Source organism: Hydra vulgaris, chromosome 01 (assembly GCF_038396675.1).
Source record: "Hydra vulgaris chromosome 01, alternate assembly HydraT2T_AEP".
NCBI lineage: Eukaryota > Metazoa > Cnidaria > Hydrozoa > Anthoathecata > Hydridae > Hydra > Hydra vulgaris.
Window position 1 is genome coordinate 42,993,922 of NC_088920.1, and position 17,415 is coordinate 43,011,336.

At 25.0% G+C, this 17,415-nt stretch overlaps 1 protein-coding gene across 4 annotated transcripts in view; it reads left to right on the top strand.

The window, feature by feature from the left end:
• LOC100206699 (ubiquitin carboxyl-terminal hydrolase 9X) overlaps nt 1–17,415 on the top strand; it is a 111,152-nt gene that overhangs the window by 17,329 nt on the left and 76,408 nt on the right. For all 4 annotated transcript variants that reach the window (XM_065788244.1, XM_065788245.1, XM_065788246.1 and 1 more), the window contains exons 6-11: nt 2,988–3,103; nt 3,635–3,701; nt 3,817–3,903; nt 7,145–7,230; nt 10,546–10,945; nt 11,061–11,159. In XM_065788244.1, coding sequence (XP_065644316.1) covers nt 2,988–3,103; nt 3,635–3,701; nt 3,817–3,903; nt 7,145–7,230; nt 10,546–10,945; nt 11,061–11,159 — 855 coding nt within the window. The remainder of the gene's footprint in view (nt 1–2,987; nt 3,104–3,634; nt 3,702–3,816; nt 3,904–7,144; nt 7,231–10,545; nt 10,946–11,060; nt 11,160–17,415) is intronic.

A 17,415-nucleotide genomic window follows, 5' to 3' on the forward strand; every position in this document is an offset into this window, starting at 1 on the left:
ATTTTCTGACCAACTAATATGATCCTTTGCAAATTTTATTTTGGTTTTTAAATTTCTTGCAAATATCAGCGGTTTCTTAACTGGACGATGGCCATACAGATTATTTTGTCATAATCTACGTTTAGTTGTATTGACGCTACAGTTTGTGCCATGAAACTGATGCATAAATGAATTAAGTTCAACAGCAGTCTTGCAAAGGTTATTGTTTAAAGTTATGTAAAGAATAAAATTTAACTTATTTAAGACTTAGAAAAGTCTTAAATAAGTTAAATTTGTTTTTGTAAGAAGGGATTTTTCCTTAAAAAATATTCCGTTGCTGTTTAAACATGCACAAGCACAACAAAGTATTTTTTTGAAAAGCTTTTGTCTTTATTTATATAGTATTTATTGAGAAAGCTCTAATTAAAAATCATTAGCAAATACCATAGTGCAAAGATAACTTGCTATAAGCTTTGAATATTTACACCAGCAAAACCATAAATATTGATTATCCAGCTTTAATTGCATTTATTAAATATTAAAGTTATTTTTAGCATTTTTTGTGCAAAATTAATTTAGGAACTAATTAATTCAATGACTGAAAACCAGATTTAAAAATTTATAAAAGAAAAGCTAAAGAAAAAGAAAACAATTCCTTACGAAAAAAAAAAAAAGTTTTAAAATAATACTCAAAGCAAAAATTACGCTTATTTGTTAGGTTTTTAATTGCATTTGAATTAAATTACTCTATAATGTGTCGTTTGAAACGTTTTATCAAAGTTATGCAAAACATTTTTACAAATTACTTCTAACGATTGTTTAATAAATGAACAAATTTTATTTAAATTATTAAAAGGAAAAAAATATAATATTTTTAAATTGTTCAAACATTTTTTCAAAAAAGTTGCAAAAATGTTTAATAAAATAACGTAGTCATTTTAAAATAGTGATTTTAAATTTTAGAGAAAAAAAAGTTAGTTTGAAAAAAAAATAAAGCTTTTAAACAAATTTTTTTAAAAACAAAAACAACATAAAAAATAAAGCAATTAAATCATTTGATTGCAATCGGAAGATTCAATTTAACTTATTCATATTTTAAAGTAACTTAAAAAAACAAACTTTTAAAAGATTTTTAGAAAAGACACGGAAAAATAGTTTCAAATGCTTAAATTTATCATAAAAAATAAATGCCTACTTAAAAAAAATTTAATTTAAATTTTTTTTGTTAATTTTACAAAATGCGTTTATTTTAAACAATTTTTAGAATTAATTTTGTATTTTATTTAAAGCCTTGGCGTAAAATAAAAACTTTAGAAAAGATCAACCATTAAAAGTTATTTGTAATGATTATTTTGTAATGGTTTTTTTATTGCATTTAAATTGTTAAGACATTAAAACAGTGGTTAAATTGTAAAGAAAAAAAATTATAAGCATGGTCAGTTATAAAATACAATGACACGCCATTCCTGTCCGAGCCTTATATACACATACAAGCCTCAGCGTTAAGTGAGAGCTTTAGCTCTCACTCACGCCAATACTCCCCTAAAACAGTTTATGGGAGCAATTTATAACTCTCACAAAAGTATAATTTTTTATATCAAAAGTATAATTATCATTGTAACTAAAATAAAAAACTCAGTCATTTTAGTAATTATTTTTAATAATTCTTAAAATTCCTGCATTCTATTACATTAAGAAAATATAAAACTTTTTTTATAAGCAGTAAAAACAACACTTGTCTAAAGAATATTTTCATGCTGCAATAAATGGCACTTGTTATGTATATATTCTTGTATATAACAATCATATGTATGTTATGTATATATTCTTGTTATGTATATGTATATATTCTTGTACATGTTATGTATATATGTATGTTATGTATATATTCTTGTACATAAACATATGCTTGACATGGCGCGACAAATCTACGAAATTGCAAATTAGATTAGGTTTCTATTTTTTTGCATATGCAAATGTTAGGGTTTACTTAAAATTTTTAAAAAAGCATTACTTTATTACTATTTTTTTTTCCAAATAATTATGCGATTGATAGTTTTTTATTTATAGGTTTTTTATTTATTATAAAAAACACATATTTATGATAAAAAACAATTAGTTTCTAAAATTTAAAATGCATTTTAAAGACTTTTTAAATTTTAGAAACTAATTGTTTGAAAGAAACCATATTAAAACATGATTATTTCTTTCAATAGCGTTACTATTTAGTAAAAAAAAGTGATTTGTTGTGCCCATTAAAAAAAAGTGATTTGTTGTGCCCTATATATATATATATATATATATATATATATATATATATATATATATATATATTAATATATATATATATATATATATATATATATATATATATATATATATATATATATATATAAAGTGATTTGTTGTGCCCATTAAAAAAAAAGTGATTTGTTGTGCCCTATATATATATATATATATATATATATATATATATATATATATATATATATATATATATATATATATATATATATATATAATATACATACATATATATATACATATATATACACATATATGCAATTATTTGTGTCGTATAACAAACCAGATTTATTTAATGGCCTATATTTGTTTAAAACCATTTGCTAAATTGATTTAATTTACTTAGCAATAGCATGATCTTTTTACTTGATAAGATATTTTTTTATAAGATTATTTGATAAATTGTTTTAACTTTATCATCAGTACCAAAAAAAATATATATATATATTTGATAATAGCATATTTTAGTTTTATAATATTTGTATTATGAAACATTATAACATCAGTAAAATATAATATTTTTTATTCATCAATTTAATTTTTAAAATTTTTATGCAAACATTGATATTTGAATAAGAGAAATTAGACAAATTCAACATTTTTCCACAAATATTTGTTGATTTTTCGAGATGGGAAATAATTTACTAGCAGTAATTTTTTAATAGTTATTTACATTATTTATTTATGTAAATTTTTTTATTTAGGGTTGGTTAGTGGACTTGGTAAATCAGTTTGGTGACTTAGGAGGTTTTCACAAACTTAAACACAGAATCTGTGACATAGGTGGTCTTAATGCTCAAATTGTTTGTGCTTTAATCAAGTATTACTTTTATTTTTGTTCATTTTTTATTGTGGTGATAAGAGTTTTTCTTATGTAGAATCTGCTTCCCAAGACCTAAATATTCATTCAATGTTTATCTTCAATTGTTTCTATGATTGCAAATTTAGGCAAAAATAGATCAACTCTAACTGAAAACTATCCTGGTAGTCTGGTACTTCTATCTACCTCAAAACCCAAATATTGAAAAATTCATTTTGAGTGGTCAAGTCATGAAATGACTTTGCCTCATAAAAATAATTATAAAAATTATTTGATTTGATTTTTATTAGTTATATTAAATATTATGTTGATTTTTTTATTAGTTATATAAAATTTTGCCTTATAAACTCCATGGAGCAATTTTCAGACATTTTCACACATGACTTTAAAGTTTTAAAGTAGTTTTTTTATTTTTCATCATGACTTTAAAGCAAAATTTTTAGGCATAATTTTAAAGTAGTATTTCTTTAAATTTTCAGATATTGAAATTATGTAGTAATATTTTTCTAAATTTAAAGAATGTTTTTTTAGACCATTTGGTTTATGTGCTGAAGTTTTAACTGAACACACTGTGGAGCAATTTTTATTACCTGTTGTTGTAAGTAGATGTTTTATTGTTTTATAATACTTTAAAATTTTTATAAAAATATAAAGAGAATTTATTTTTCTTCTGTTCAAAAAATATTTAATATTATAATTATTTCTTTATTTAGAAAAGCATTAAATGCTTCTTAGATTCAATAACAGATGAAATTTTAAAAAAAGAATCAAAAAATGAAGCTATTTCTGTCATTATCAAGGTCAAATTTTGATATTTTATAGTTAATATTGTTATATATATATATATATATATATATATATATATATATATATATATATATATATATATATATATATATATATATATATATATATATATATGTATATATATATATATATATATATATATACTATTTATATATACATGTATATATATATATAGTATATATAAATAGTATATATATATATAGTATATTTATATATATATATTTATATATATGTGTATATATATATATATATATATATATATATATATCTATATATATATGTGTTTATATATATATATATATTTGCATTTATATTTTTGCATTTTATGATTAAAACTCTACAAATATATTTAGAAATACGAGAAATAAGTTATCAGTTATTAGGAAAAACAGTTGCAGTATATATTGTATACTACTACTTAATTCTAATTTAAATATAATAAATTTAAGTACTTAATGATAATTTTTACATATATGTAAAATATATATATATATAAAAACATTGTATACTTTGATCAATTCTGTTGCATTTTCTGATATAGAAAATAATATTAAATACTTTTTTTTGTTGTTCTTTTCTTACTTTTCAAATCAAATTTTTTGGTGTGATTATTATAATGTTATTATGTTTTAAAAAACTTTTATTTCATTATTTAAAACTTTTGCAGGACATGTCGGAAAGCTAGTAGAAGAAGAATTCTGGTAGCTTTTTACCCTGGAGCAGATTTGTTGAACTTCAGCTTTCTACAACCTGCTGCACATCATGAAGTAAGATTTATGGCTGATTCATTGTATCTGTTAGCAATGCAAATGACCAAGAAATACTACAAGCAACTCAGTATCAATAAGAAATAGATGATGCAGCATGTAACAAATTATGTAGTGTTCTTTCACTGTTTATTCTTCCTGAAGAGCCCAATGGCAGCTCAGGCTCCATCCAATGATCTTAGAGCATTCAAAATTTTATTGCAGATCATAATAAATCCACTTCAAGAAGTACGGAAAGATTGGCAAAGTTCCTAATCTTAGTATTCTCAGACACACTTTGTAATTTACATTACAGTGTGTTGTCTTTGCTTTAGCTGACCAGTGTTTAGAGGAGACAGAGAGGATGGATATTCTTGTGGAATTATTCAAATATGATGTTTTAGAGATGAAGAGCTTTGACAAAGAACAACCAAAACTTTCTACACAGTTCTGTCTCCTCTCAAAGCTATCAGACTTTCTCATGAGTCTTGTCTCTTTTTGCTCCATTTTGGTATAACCAAAGATGACATTCTCTCATGGAAAGAAGAAGGCATGTCAAATTTGGAGAAAAATCTTAAAAATAAATCTTTCAAGATATTTGTGTTCAGTGTATCTCGAGTAGCAGTTGTTAATGACAGGGCTGGAAGACACATCAAATTGGTGCAGGAATTAGTTGGTAGGACACATTTCGAAGACAGGCTTCAAGACACCATGATGGTAATTTTAGACAACCAGCGGAAGGCATCTAAATATGCCACTAAGCAAGACTTGATAGATAAATAAAGCACTTTATGGCTATATTTTTGTTTTAAAATATATATCTTTTCCAACAAAAATTTAATAATTCTTGCACCACCTAACTTTTTTTGTATTCTGTTTTAAAAAGCATTTTAAAACAATGCAATTATAATAAAGAACAAAATAATCAGGATTTTTTTTAAAGTTGCAGTAAGTATAGCAGTCAGAATTAATGTATTGGGTGATTAACTTTATGTTAATTTGATTTTTCATGAAAATATTAAATACTACCGAATCAATAAATGCAAAAAAAACTCATTAAAATTTATACACAATTTTTTTCTAAAACACCTTCTTCAGCTAAACAGTCACTTTAAGCTCAGATATTTTTATGGTGGTCTACTGGGACCAAATAAGGAGGATTGACATAGTGCACAATTTTGAATTTAAAAAGCTTTTTTTTCTGGGACACCCTAATATATATATATATATATATATATATATTATATATATATATATATATATATATATATATATATATATATATATATTTATATATATATATTTATATATATATATATATTTATATATATATATATTTATATATATATATATATTTATATATATATATATATATATATATATTTATATATATATATATATATATGTATATATATATATATATATATATATATATATATATATATATATATAATATATATATATATATATATATATATATATATATATATATTAGGGACCGCATCTTCAGCTTAAAAAAAAAATTATTTAATTTTATTTTTAAAATGGCAGTTTTATTTTATTTCTATTTTATGTCAATGAAATGGTTTCATCTTTTTTGACGTAAGTGCGCCATAAATGGTGCCCAAAATTTTGTTGACACATATTGTCCCTCATCTAAATTGATACTGTTTTGTTGAGGGGCACATTGATGGTTTTCAATTGCCTCACAAACTTTCCTATCAAATTTTTTAGCATCAACTTTTAGAGTTCTGCAACTGTCCCAGTTAATTTGTTGTGTACAATCTCATGTGTGTGGCTAATGCAGATCATTCTGTTTTATTTCCTATTGTACTTTTTTTGTGTTGTTGCATGCATGTTTTTATTTGCATTTTTGTTTCACCTATATACTCAATTTCCTTGTTTAGAAGAGGACTCAGACATCACACTGAACTAAAATAACCTGTTGCGGGGGGCTTCATTTGTTGACTGAGAAATAGCCTGACTCGCAGCAGAGTGCTGCTACACCGACTGAGGGTTTGGCATGGGGCAGCAATGTTTTCTTTCATTATTCTTCATTTTTTTCTTCTTTTTCTAAAAAAAGATTTTCTATAAAGATAAGCAAAACTAGTGGCAAATGCTTATCTAAATAGGCTATAGAACAGTTGATGTATGTGCTGAAGCCCAGGCAACTTCCTATTTTTTTGTGATGTCATCCGCCTGCATCTATTGCTGCATTTATATATGTATACACATATACATTTTATATTATACATATATTTATTTTATATTATGTATTATTTATATATATATATATATATATATATATATATATATATATATATATATATATATATATATATATATATATATATATATATATATATATATATATATATATTATGTATATATATATATATTATGTATATATATATATATATATGTCAATAATGAATTGTTATATATACTTACTATTTTATTTTTTAAATTTTGCATTAAATTTTTTTAGAGTATGAAATTGATTGTTAGTTGTTTACCTGGTCAAGCGGAGCTATGTAAGCAATTTGAGGAGCTACGCCTATTAATGATTCTTAGGTAATTTTCATAATGAAAATAAAAATGTTCAAAATAAGATTTATTAAAACAATATTAAATAGTTTACAATTAGTAAGAATTTATATCTTAAAATGAAATACTCACTTCATTGTCACTATTTTTCAAGTTTTTAGATTAAAAACATTTTTTTTTTCAAACTTTCAGTGAAAATGGCAAGGAGAAACTTTTTTTTATATCTAAAACTCTTGAAAACTCATATTGAATCAGCACTTTCATTTACCACTGAAAGCAAGTTGTTGATTTCCTTTTGAGAATTTACTTTTATGATATATAACTCTTGATGGAATCTTTCATAAAAAATTATATAGGCATAAACCATTTGCTCTAATTTCCTGAATTTCCTAAAATCTGCAGAAATTTGTTTAGCAAAAACCAAGTTTGTTAAAAATGAATGGGTAGTAGTTAATAGAAAACAGATGCATAAGCATATAAAGCAATAAAATCCATCTAAACTTATTGATAATAAAAAGCACTTTCCAGGTTCCAGCTTATGATTTTTATATTACCCATTTCTTATTTTTTTATTGAGATTTATTAATTAAAATAATATATTGAAAACTAAATAAAACACTGGTGTTTTAAAAGAAAATTTTTTTGTAGTAATGTAGTGTTAGAGTACACTCATAAGGGAAAATTCCAACCTTGTCCCTAATAGTATTGTGCTTGTTTCTCTGCACAGCATTCTTCCTCAAGGTTCTTATAGAGTTGCAGAGTTAAAAAAAAAAAAAAAAACTCAAAAAACAATTCAAAGAATAATAGCATTTATTCATGTTTTTTTTTTTAATGTAAAATAGTTTTCTAATTTTTTGAAATCATTTAGTACAACCTGCATAACGCTCCCTAAGCCTTGTTAAGAAGCGTTACACAGCTCGCATTTTGCCTGTGAAAAGGCGATTTGCCTACACGTTCAGCAGTTTTGCGTTACGCAAAAACTTGTATCTTTTAGAATATTTAAGTTATCTTTTGATATCGTTTACATGACGTTTATTCAGAAGAAATAAAGTCGTAAGTAAAACCATTTAACCGCAATTGTAAACTAATAGATTTTTTGTTAAAGAAACAGTTTGTTTAATAATTTTGTTGTTGTTAAAAATTAGTTAAAAAAATAAAGTGTTTTAAGTTTTATCTCAAGGAATTAAAATATAAATTCTTTTTAAATGTAATAATTATTTTTTGTCGAAATAGTTTAAAAAATGCACAAGTTGTTTTGATGTAAATATTTTATTAATAAGATATTTTGTTTACTGTTAATTCAATAACGTTTTAATAAGTTTTAATGACGTTTGTTTTATTTATGAAAATAAATTATGATCACGAATATGTTTTCGGTAACTGATAAATAATAAAAAAAACACTTTATTGTTTAAAAACATTATTAAAAAGAGTTCACAAAATAAATAAGAAAAAATTTATTACCAGTTAATAAAATAAATAAAAACCAACTGTAAAATTATAAGAAAATAAACAAATATTATGTTACATTTTATGAAAAAAATATTTTTTTCAAAATAAATTTAGTTCATATTTGAATAAAATAAAAATGATTTTATAAATAGGAACTTAAATTTTATTTGTAACTTTTGTTACAGTGAGAAAAAAAAAAACTGTTTGTATGATTTTTAACGCGTTAATAAAATAACTTTAATTACAATGCGGTACTTGAAAAGATGCTAGTGACGCAATATAACTTCTAACGATGCAAAATATATTTACTGAGTTGAGTTACTTTGAAATGCGTTACGCATTTTCGTTACGCAGCGAAATCTCGTAACAAGGCTTGAATCTCTCTATGGTATCAATTTACTGGATCTGTTTTTTTTGCAGTTTAGTTAGTCTGTACAAAGTCAATTGCTTATATCATCTAATTTGGTCCACTGTTACAAAGTTTTATCTTTCTTGCTTCAATTTTACTGTTTTTTAGTTATCATATATTTAACATATATTTTGTCATTTTAAATGTGTTTGCATCAAGGACACTCAAAAGCATAATTTCCATTTAATGTCAAATAAGGTTGTACACCTAACATTATTACAATGCTTGATTTCTTTAACACTTGAAGTTTTCCTGTTTTAAAGTGAAACTTAGACATATTTTCATTATATTTGTTTTGATAATATTTGAAATGAAATATTCCTTGTTTAAACATCTCTAATCGATAATTACTGATAAATATTGATGTCACTTGTAAATATTGATCAACAGGAATCTCTATTAAAAACATACACATAATTAGTGATCGACCGAAATTGGAATTTTGCCAAAATTTTGGTTTCGGTTCATTTCGGTTGCGGCATTTCTCAACCGAAACCGAAATTTCGGCAAAACTTTTACCAAAATTCAAACCGAAATTTCGCCACAACCGAAATTTTTTTAGTAAGAAATAGTGTGTTTTAAGTAAGAAATAGCGTGTTTAAACAATGCTCTTTTGATATTTGTTTTATTAGGAGTTGATTTGTTGTTATAAATGAAATGATGTAAAATAATAATTAAGAATATAATGTAAAATGTAACTTGTATTTAATTAAAAAATAATTTTTGAAATGTCAACAAAATTTTATTAAAACAAATTAAATTTTTTATAAAAACGGTACAATGTTTTCAACAAAATTTGTTACAGAAAAAAAAACGTTTACATTTTATATGAACGAAGTTTATAGAATAAATTATAGAATTAGATTATAAGCATTTATAATCATAAAATATGCATAACTTTATAAATTAAAAAAATAAATATATGAGATAGGTATATTAATATATTTAATATTTATATTAATATATAATATTTATATTAATATATAATATTTATATTAATATATAATATTTATATATAAAAAATTAATTAAAAATCTGTCAACAAAGTTAAATTTGAAAAAAATTAATTATTATTTTAATAATGCTTTTTGAATTATTTTAATAATGATTTTTGAAATTTTGGTTTGAACCGAAACTTAAAAAACTACCAAAACCGAAATTTTGGTTTCGGTTAAAAGCAAAATTTCGGCCGAAACCGAAATTTTCCGATCACTACACATAATATCTGATAAATTATCTTTATCATGATCTAATAATAATCTGTTTGCTCTGATTCGATAATGAAATTGAAAGTAAGTTGTTCTGAACTATATATATATATATATATATATATATATATATATATATATATATATATATATATATATATATATATATATATATATATATATATATATATATATATATATATATATATATATATATATATAACACAAAAAGTTGTTGTTTTTAAATATTTTTAAATGTCATTTTTCTGATAGATTACTCCAAGTTTCGCCATTTAATGGGAAAATGAATGCATTGAATGAAATAAATCGTGTTATAAGCAGTGTCTCCTACTACAGTAATCATAGACACAACAATTATGAAGAAGATGAATATCTCACAAATGATATGGTAGCAAAGTGGTTGCAAGAAAATAATGTTTTAGTTATAGTCTTAAAAGATAATCTTCACCAACCTCAGTATGTTGAAAAATTAGAAAAAATCATACGTTTCACTATAAAATCGAAAACACTGACTGTTAAAGATCTAGATACAATATGGATGGCACAATTAGGTAAACATGAAGCTATCGTTAAAAATGTCCACGACTTGTTAGCAAAACTTGCTTGGGATTTTTCAGCAGAACAACTTGATCATTTATTTTCAAGGTTCCAGGTAATTAGTTTATAAATTTTTCTAAAATATCTTTGCTTGTTTAATGCAAGTTCCTTTTTTTTTTTTAAGAAAAAAAATTTTTTTACAAAATTTTATTTTGCTTTTAATAAATAAGGCTGGTTGGAATTCAGCTAATAAAAAACAACAAGAAAAGTTGCTTGAACTGATCCGAAGACTTGCTGAAGATGATAAAGAAGGAGTGATTGCTCACAAAGTATTTTTTTTTAATTTAGTAATTTTTTTTTTTTTTTTTTGCTGGTAGCTAGTAGTAGTAAGTGACCGGAGTTTCTGACCTGGCTAAAAATCAGATTTTTCACAAATCCATTCCTGGCGAAATTATTAAATTAAGAATTAGCAGGGTTTGATAGCCCGGGCTAGGAAAAAGTTTATAATACTTTATGTATTTATAAATTTACGCAAACATTTACAAGTTATTTAATATATATATATATATATATATATATATATATATATATATATATATATATATATATATATATATATATTAGGGTGTCCTTAAAAACAACATTTTTGAAAAATATCTGCAGAGACCCCCTTAATGTGTTCTATCTAATACAAAAACACTAGATTTAGAATTTTTTTGAATAAAAAATATTTAAAGGGGTCCCTGAAGACCCTCGAATATTTAATGGGTCCCTAATATTTTCAAAAAAAAAATTTTTCAAAGATATGTCAACCTGGTACTCAAATGAAGCGAAATTATATAAAATTTTCAAAAATAATATAGATTTCAAATATAGAAATTAAATATTATTTTTGAAATTTTTATATAGTTTTGCTTCATTTGAGTACCAGGTTGACATACTTTTAAAAAACTTTTTTTTTGAAAGTATTAGGGACTCATTAAATATTCAGGGTCTTGAGGGACCCTTTAAAATATTTTTTATTCAAAAAAATTTTAAATCTAATGTTTTTGTATTAGATAGAACACATTAAGGGGGTCTCTGCATATATTTTTCAAAAATGTTGTTTTTTGGGACACCCTAATATATATATATATATATATATATATATATATATATATATATATATATATATATATATATATATGTATAAATATATATATATATATATATATATATATATATTTTAAACTGGTTCACTTCCAAAAAGATTGCAAGCAACCATTATTAAGTTTTGAGTTATTAGAAAACAAAGAGTAGGGTTAAAGAGCAAGGTTAACTGACGATTTAAAAAAGTGTAAATTTTATGAGTCAGGAAAGCAAAAGATTAGAGAAGGTTAGAGTTTTGAGGTTTTGATGACGTGCAAGGAAAAAAAATAGATGGATAAAAATTTTTATAGCATGAAGTGACAAATACAACAAAAAGATGCCACTTTGCTAAATGACAAGCCAAGCAACAATGGTTTTTTGTTGATTGAACTAGAGATGATTGCTTGCTTGAGCAATGACAGTTGTAGTATTTTGTAGAAAAATGGAGATGCAACCTTACAATGATGGGAAAGTGACTCAAGCTTGGCAGATAAAGCAGGTCTCACTACATTTACAATGTGCTTTTTGACCTTGTGTGAGAGTAAAAATTTGTTAATTGTTATTATAGGGTTGTCAACAATATTGCAATAGTTATTTTAAGTAAATAACTGAGATTGGTTGGAGTTAAAATCCACAAACTGCTGCAAGCTCCAAGCTGTTACAGAAGAAAGGTCAAAAATAGAACTTTGCAGTACCCTTAAGTTACTGGAAATGATGAAAAGTGTAGGCATTTGATAATGACTTTAATATTGTGGGTAGGAAGAAATGATTTAATCTCAAAACCTTTATGTAAAGAAATTAATAATAGAAAGAAGACTAATTGTTGGATAGTTAGAGAGGTTAGAGTGTTTTCTTGAGATTTGAAAACTGGAACCACTTATTAATAGTTTAGCGAGAATTGAAGAGAGAACACTTGTGTTAAACTATGATCAAAATGTCGGCTGAACCACAAGCCGTAAAAGGGTTAGTTAAGAATGGACTTTAGCAACAGAAATAAGATCAGTCCCATGAATGAGAGATGGAATGTTAGACCTTCCTTTGTTAACGAGGCTGTTAAAGATTTTCCAAAAGTCTCTAGAGCCTAACTTCTGAGATAAGATATGAGATTTAGTGAACTGAGAATAACAGAGCTTAGCATTAGACAGGACCTTTTTACATTGACTTCTTGCAGTAAAAAAATATATTTGTTTATAAGAGAGATGTTCTTGTAAAAAAGATAAAAAAAATTGATTCTAGTTTAATATAGCAACTGCACAAGAATGTGGTGTAGAATGAGGCTTGAATTAAAATAGGTGAGAAGAAATAAAAAATTTCATACCTGCTGGATCCAGGAGCTTAGGTAAAAGACACTTAAAGAGGTTGAGTTACATATGGTTTGAATGTTTTACTTGCCACTAGGGAATTATGCAAAAACATAAAATATACAAATGTCTTCATTAATCCAGATATGACACTTGCCAAAAGCAACCCTCGGAAATAGGAAAAATGAGGTTAGCGATAATTTGCCGACGTCAATCTTTTTGAGGTCAGCATCAGTTTGGCAAAAATTGTTTGATACAAAGGTCTAAGCATAAAACATAGAAACGTGGTCGGCAAAAAATTGCCGACCTCAAACACTTTCAGGTCGGCATTGCCGAATGCCGACCCTAATTCCGAGGTTTGCGAAAGGCAAATCAATTCTCAACTTGGAAAAGAAAGAAATAAAAAAAATCAAATACTACTAGAAAATGAACCAAACTCACCCTTTCAATGGTGCATTAGGCGCAACAAAGTCATCAAACTGAATTTTAGTAAACAAAAAATATAAATAACTATAGAAAATTGGATTAATTTTCAAACCATTAAAAAAGTTACTGAAATTAAATCCGTCAAAGCTAAATACACAAACATCGACTCCCTATGAAATAACCCCATGAGCTTAAACAAATAGTAAACAATCTGAAACCCAAAATTATTTTTTTAACAGAAACTCTGCTGAAAAATAAAAAAAATTGAAGTTAATGATCTCGAGTTCGCTATTGAAAATTACTTACTACATACAAATCACAGCAATAGTTCTTGCCGAAGAGGATTAGCAATATTTATACACAGCAAAGTAAAGTCATCCCTAATAAACCTAGATATATTTCTATCTGAATTTCTCAGTTGTGAAATTACAACAAAAACTTCTTAGTTATTGTTAAGTTTATATTACAGATCACCAAATAATAACAATGAAAACACTAACTGCATAAATCAGCACATTGCCAAACTTTCAAACAAATGTCCATACATTCTTATTATTGGAGATTTTAACTACCCAGATATCAGTTGGCAAAATCCAAAACAACCTATTACAAATTCCTCTAAATCAATTAAATTTACTGAAATATTTGCTATTTTTTTAACCCAAGTTATTTCAAAAGCAACACATCACACAAAAACAAAATCCTTCTACAATTGACCTCTTATTTACTTCTGATGAAAGCATGATTTCCTTTTTAACTCATCTAGCACTCATTGGCAAAAGTCATCATCAACTAATCTACTTTACTGTGTCAATTGAATCTATTATAAATATACCGCCATACCATACAAAACATTTATACACAAAAGGGAACTATGACAAAATTAATGAAGACATTGCAAATATTAAACTCTGTCCAACATCCAACTCAGACCAACTATGGAGTATCTTTTTCAACAAACTTAAAACTAGTATCAACAATAATATACCAAAATCTAACTTTAAAAATATAAAACGCTCAAAATGGACTTTCAAATAATCAATGAACTTAAACTTATACGAGAGAAATATCATCAACATATATTGAGCAGAAATGAAGAAACGTATAATGAGTACTGCATTTCACGAAACAAAACAAAAGCAGCATGCAGAAAAACAATTATTGAATTTGAAAAAAAAACCGGCTAGAGACATAGACCAAAATCCAAAAGCATTTTACTTGTATGTCAAATCAAAAAGAAAAAACAAAGAAGCATTCCCTGACATCCAATACAATAATATTGTTGCAACTACTGATCTAAATAAAGCTCATCTATTCAATAGCTTTTTTGCTAATACTTTTTCAAACAAAAAAATAAAAGCAATACCACCATTTGACCTAACATATAAAAATGTAAATCCACTAACAAACAATATTGATAGAAATTCAGAAATTATCAAAACATACCTTAAAAGTCTAAACTCATTTAAATCACCAGGCCCTGATGAATATCGAACTAATAATATTTAAGAAAACTTGCTTTCAAATGTCTAAATATCTATCTACTATTATTAACAAACTCCTTGAGAGTAAATCAATACTCCAAATATGGAAAGACGCAACAATCACACTCATATTCGAAAAAGGAGGCAGATCAAAAGCACTTAATTATAGACGTATAAGTATAACTTGTACTTCAATAAAAATCTTTGAAAAAATTATAAAAGATCATATTATGACACACCTGATTAACAATAATTTAATAAGTCCACACCAATATGGATTTTGTCCAGATCATTCCTGCTTAACTAACCTTTTATTGAACATCATCACTAGATAATAATATTCCCATCAACAACATTTATCTCGATTTTGAAAAAGCCTTTGACAAAGTTCCACATAAATTTCTTATTTCTAAACTTATAGCTTATGGTACAAATGGATCAACACTATATTGGATTAAAAACTTTTTGAAAAACCGTAGATAAAGAGTTGTTGTTGATGGTAATTACTCAAACTGGGTACACATTAAAAGTGGAGTTCCCCAAGGCTCCGTCCTATCAGCGTTACTTTTTTTTATATATGTCAACAATATCCCTGAAGTAATCAAATCAAAAGCTGCTCTTTTCGCTGACAATACCAAAATCTTCCGTTCTATTGAAAATAATCAATCTGCGCAAGAATTACAAAATGACATTGGCGCTCTTGTTACATGGTTTCAAAAATGGGGAATGAAATTTAACATTGATAAATGTTCTGTAATGCACTTAGGACACAACAACAAATCCCATACTTATAATATTCATGATCCAGAAAAAAATATAAGAGTAAACATTAAACCCACAAATTGCGAACAAGATTTAGATGTTCACATAGATTCAAACTTATTATTTTCGAAGCAAACAACTATTCAAGTCAACAAAGCCACACAAATAATAGGAATAATAAAAAGAACATTTACATCATATCCATATTTATTATCCTTCAAAAAACTATTTTCAGCTCTAGTCCGCCCTCACCTAGAATACTGTGGATCAATCTGTAGCCTTGGACTTCTCAAAGACAAACGGCAAATAGAAAATGTGTTAAGAAGCGAATCAATGGACTATATGATCTACCGCATAAACAAAGATTGTTGGCGTTAAATATGGCAATTGTAAAATACAGGCTACTTTGTGCAGACCTAATCAACGTCTGTAAATAGTGCACAAATAAAATTAGTGATAGAAGTCTTTTTGAAATAGATAGCCAAATTATTACTCGTGGTCATGCATATAAACTAAAAAAACAATCTTCACAATTAAATTTACGTATGAACTTTTTTTCTCTAAGAATAATAAATAAATGGAACTCTCTTCCTAATGACATTGTATCAGTGTTATCTCTAAAAAAGTTTAAGCTACTTCTAGACAATCATCTAAAAATGAATAGTTTCTCTTTGACTAATCCACATTTTATTTGTTATTATTTATACAAACTTTGTAATTGTCAAATATTATATAACTAAGTTGACAGGCAGTTTATGCCTACACAATTTATTGTAAAACCTTAATAAAAAAAAAAAAAAAAAAAGAATGAACTTTAGTTAAGGAAAGAAGATGCTGGAGATTGTTTATATTAGAGAAACAGCATAAAAAAGGAAGATTGATGACAATGTTTATGAAAATAAACATGATAATGATGATTATGATGATGTTTCTATATAAATATATACACACGCACACGCACACACACACACACACACACATATATATATATATATATATATATATATATATATATATATATATATATGTATATGTATATTTATATAATAAAACATGAATTTTGAATAAAAAATATATACTTTAGGATGTATCATTGTTTATTTTATTAAAAATACCATAAGTAGGAACATTCGATAAAAAAAATGACAATATCTAAAATTAAAAGGGTTTATGAAAACATCCAAAGGTTTTTAAGAAATATGGGATTTAAAATGATTTAACACACACAAAATAAATGTTATTGGATCTCATTCAGAACCAGATTTTCTGTGTTTAACTGTGAAAGAATATTAAGTATTGGGGGTAATAGTTATGAGCTAACAAAAACTAACTTCAGAGCACTGAGAACAGCATTTGTCCATGCAAATTAAACAAGTTATGGAAAATTGAAAAATAAAAAAAGGTTTATAGTTTTAATTATCTTAATACTTTACATAGCAATATTTGAAGTTTGTTTTTAATAACTTAAATTCATTTTATTTTGT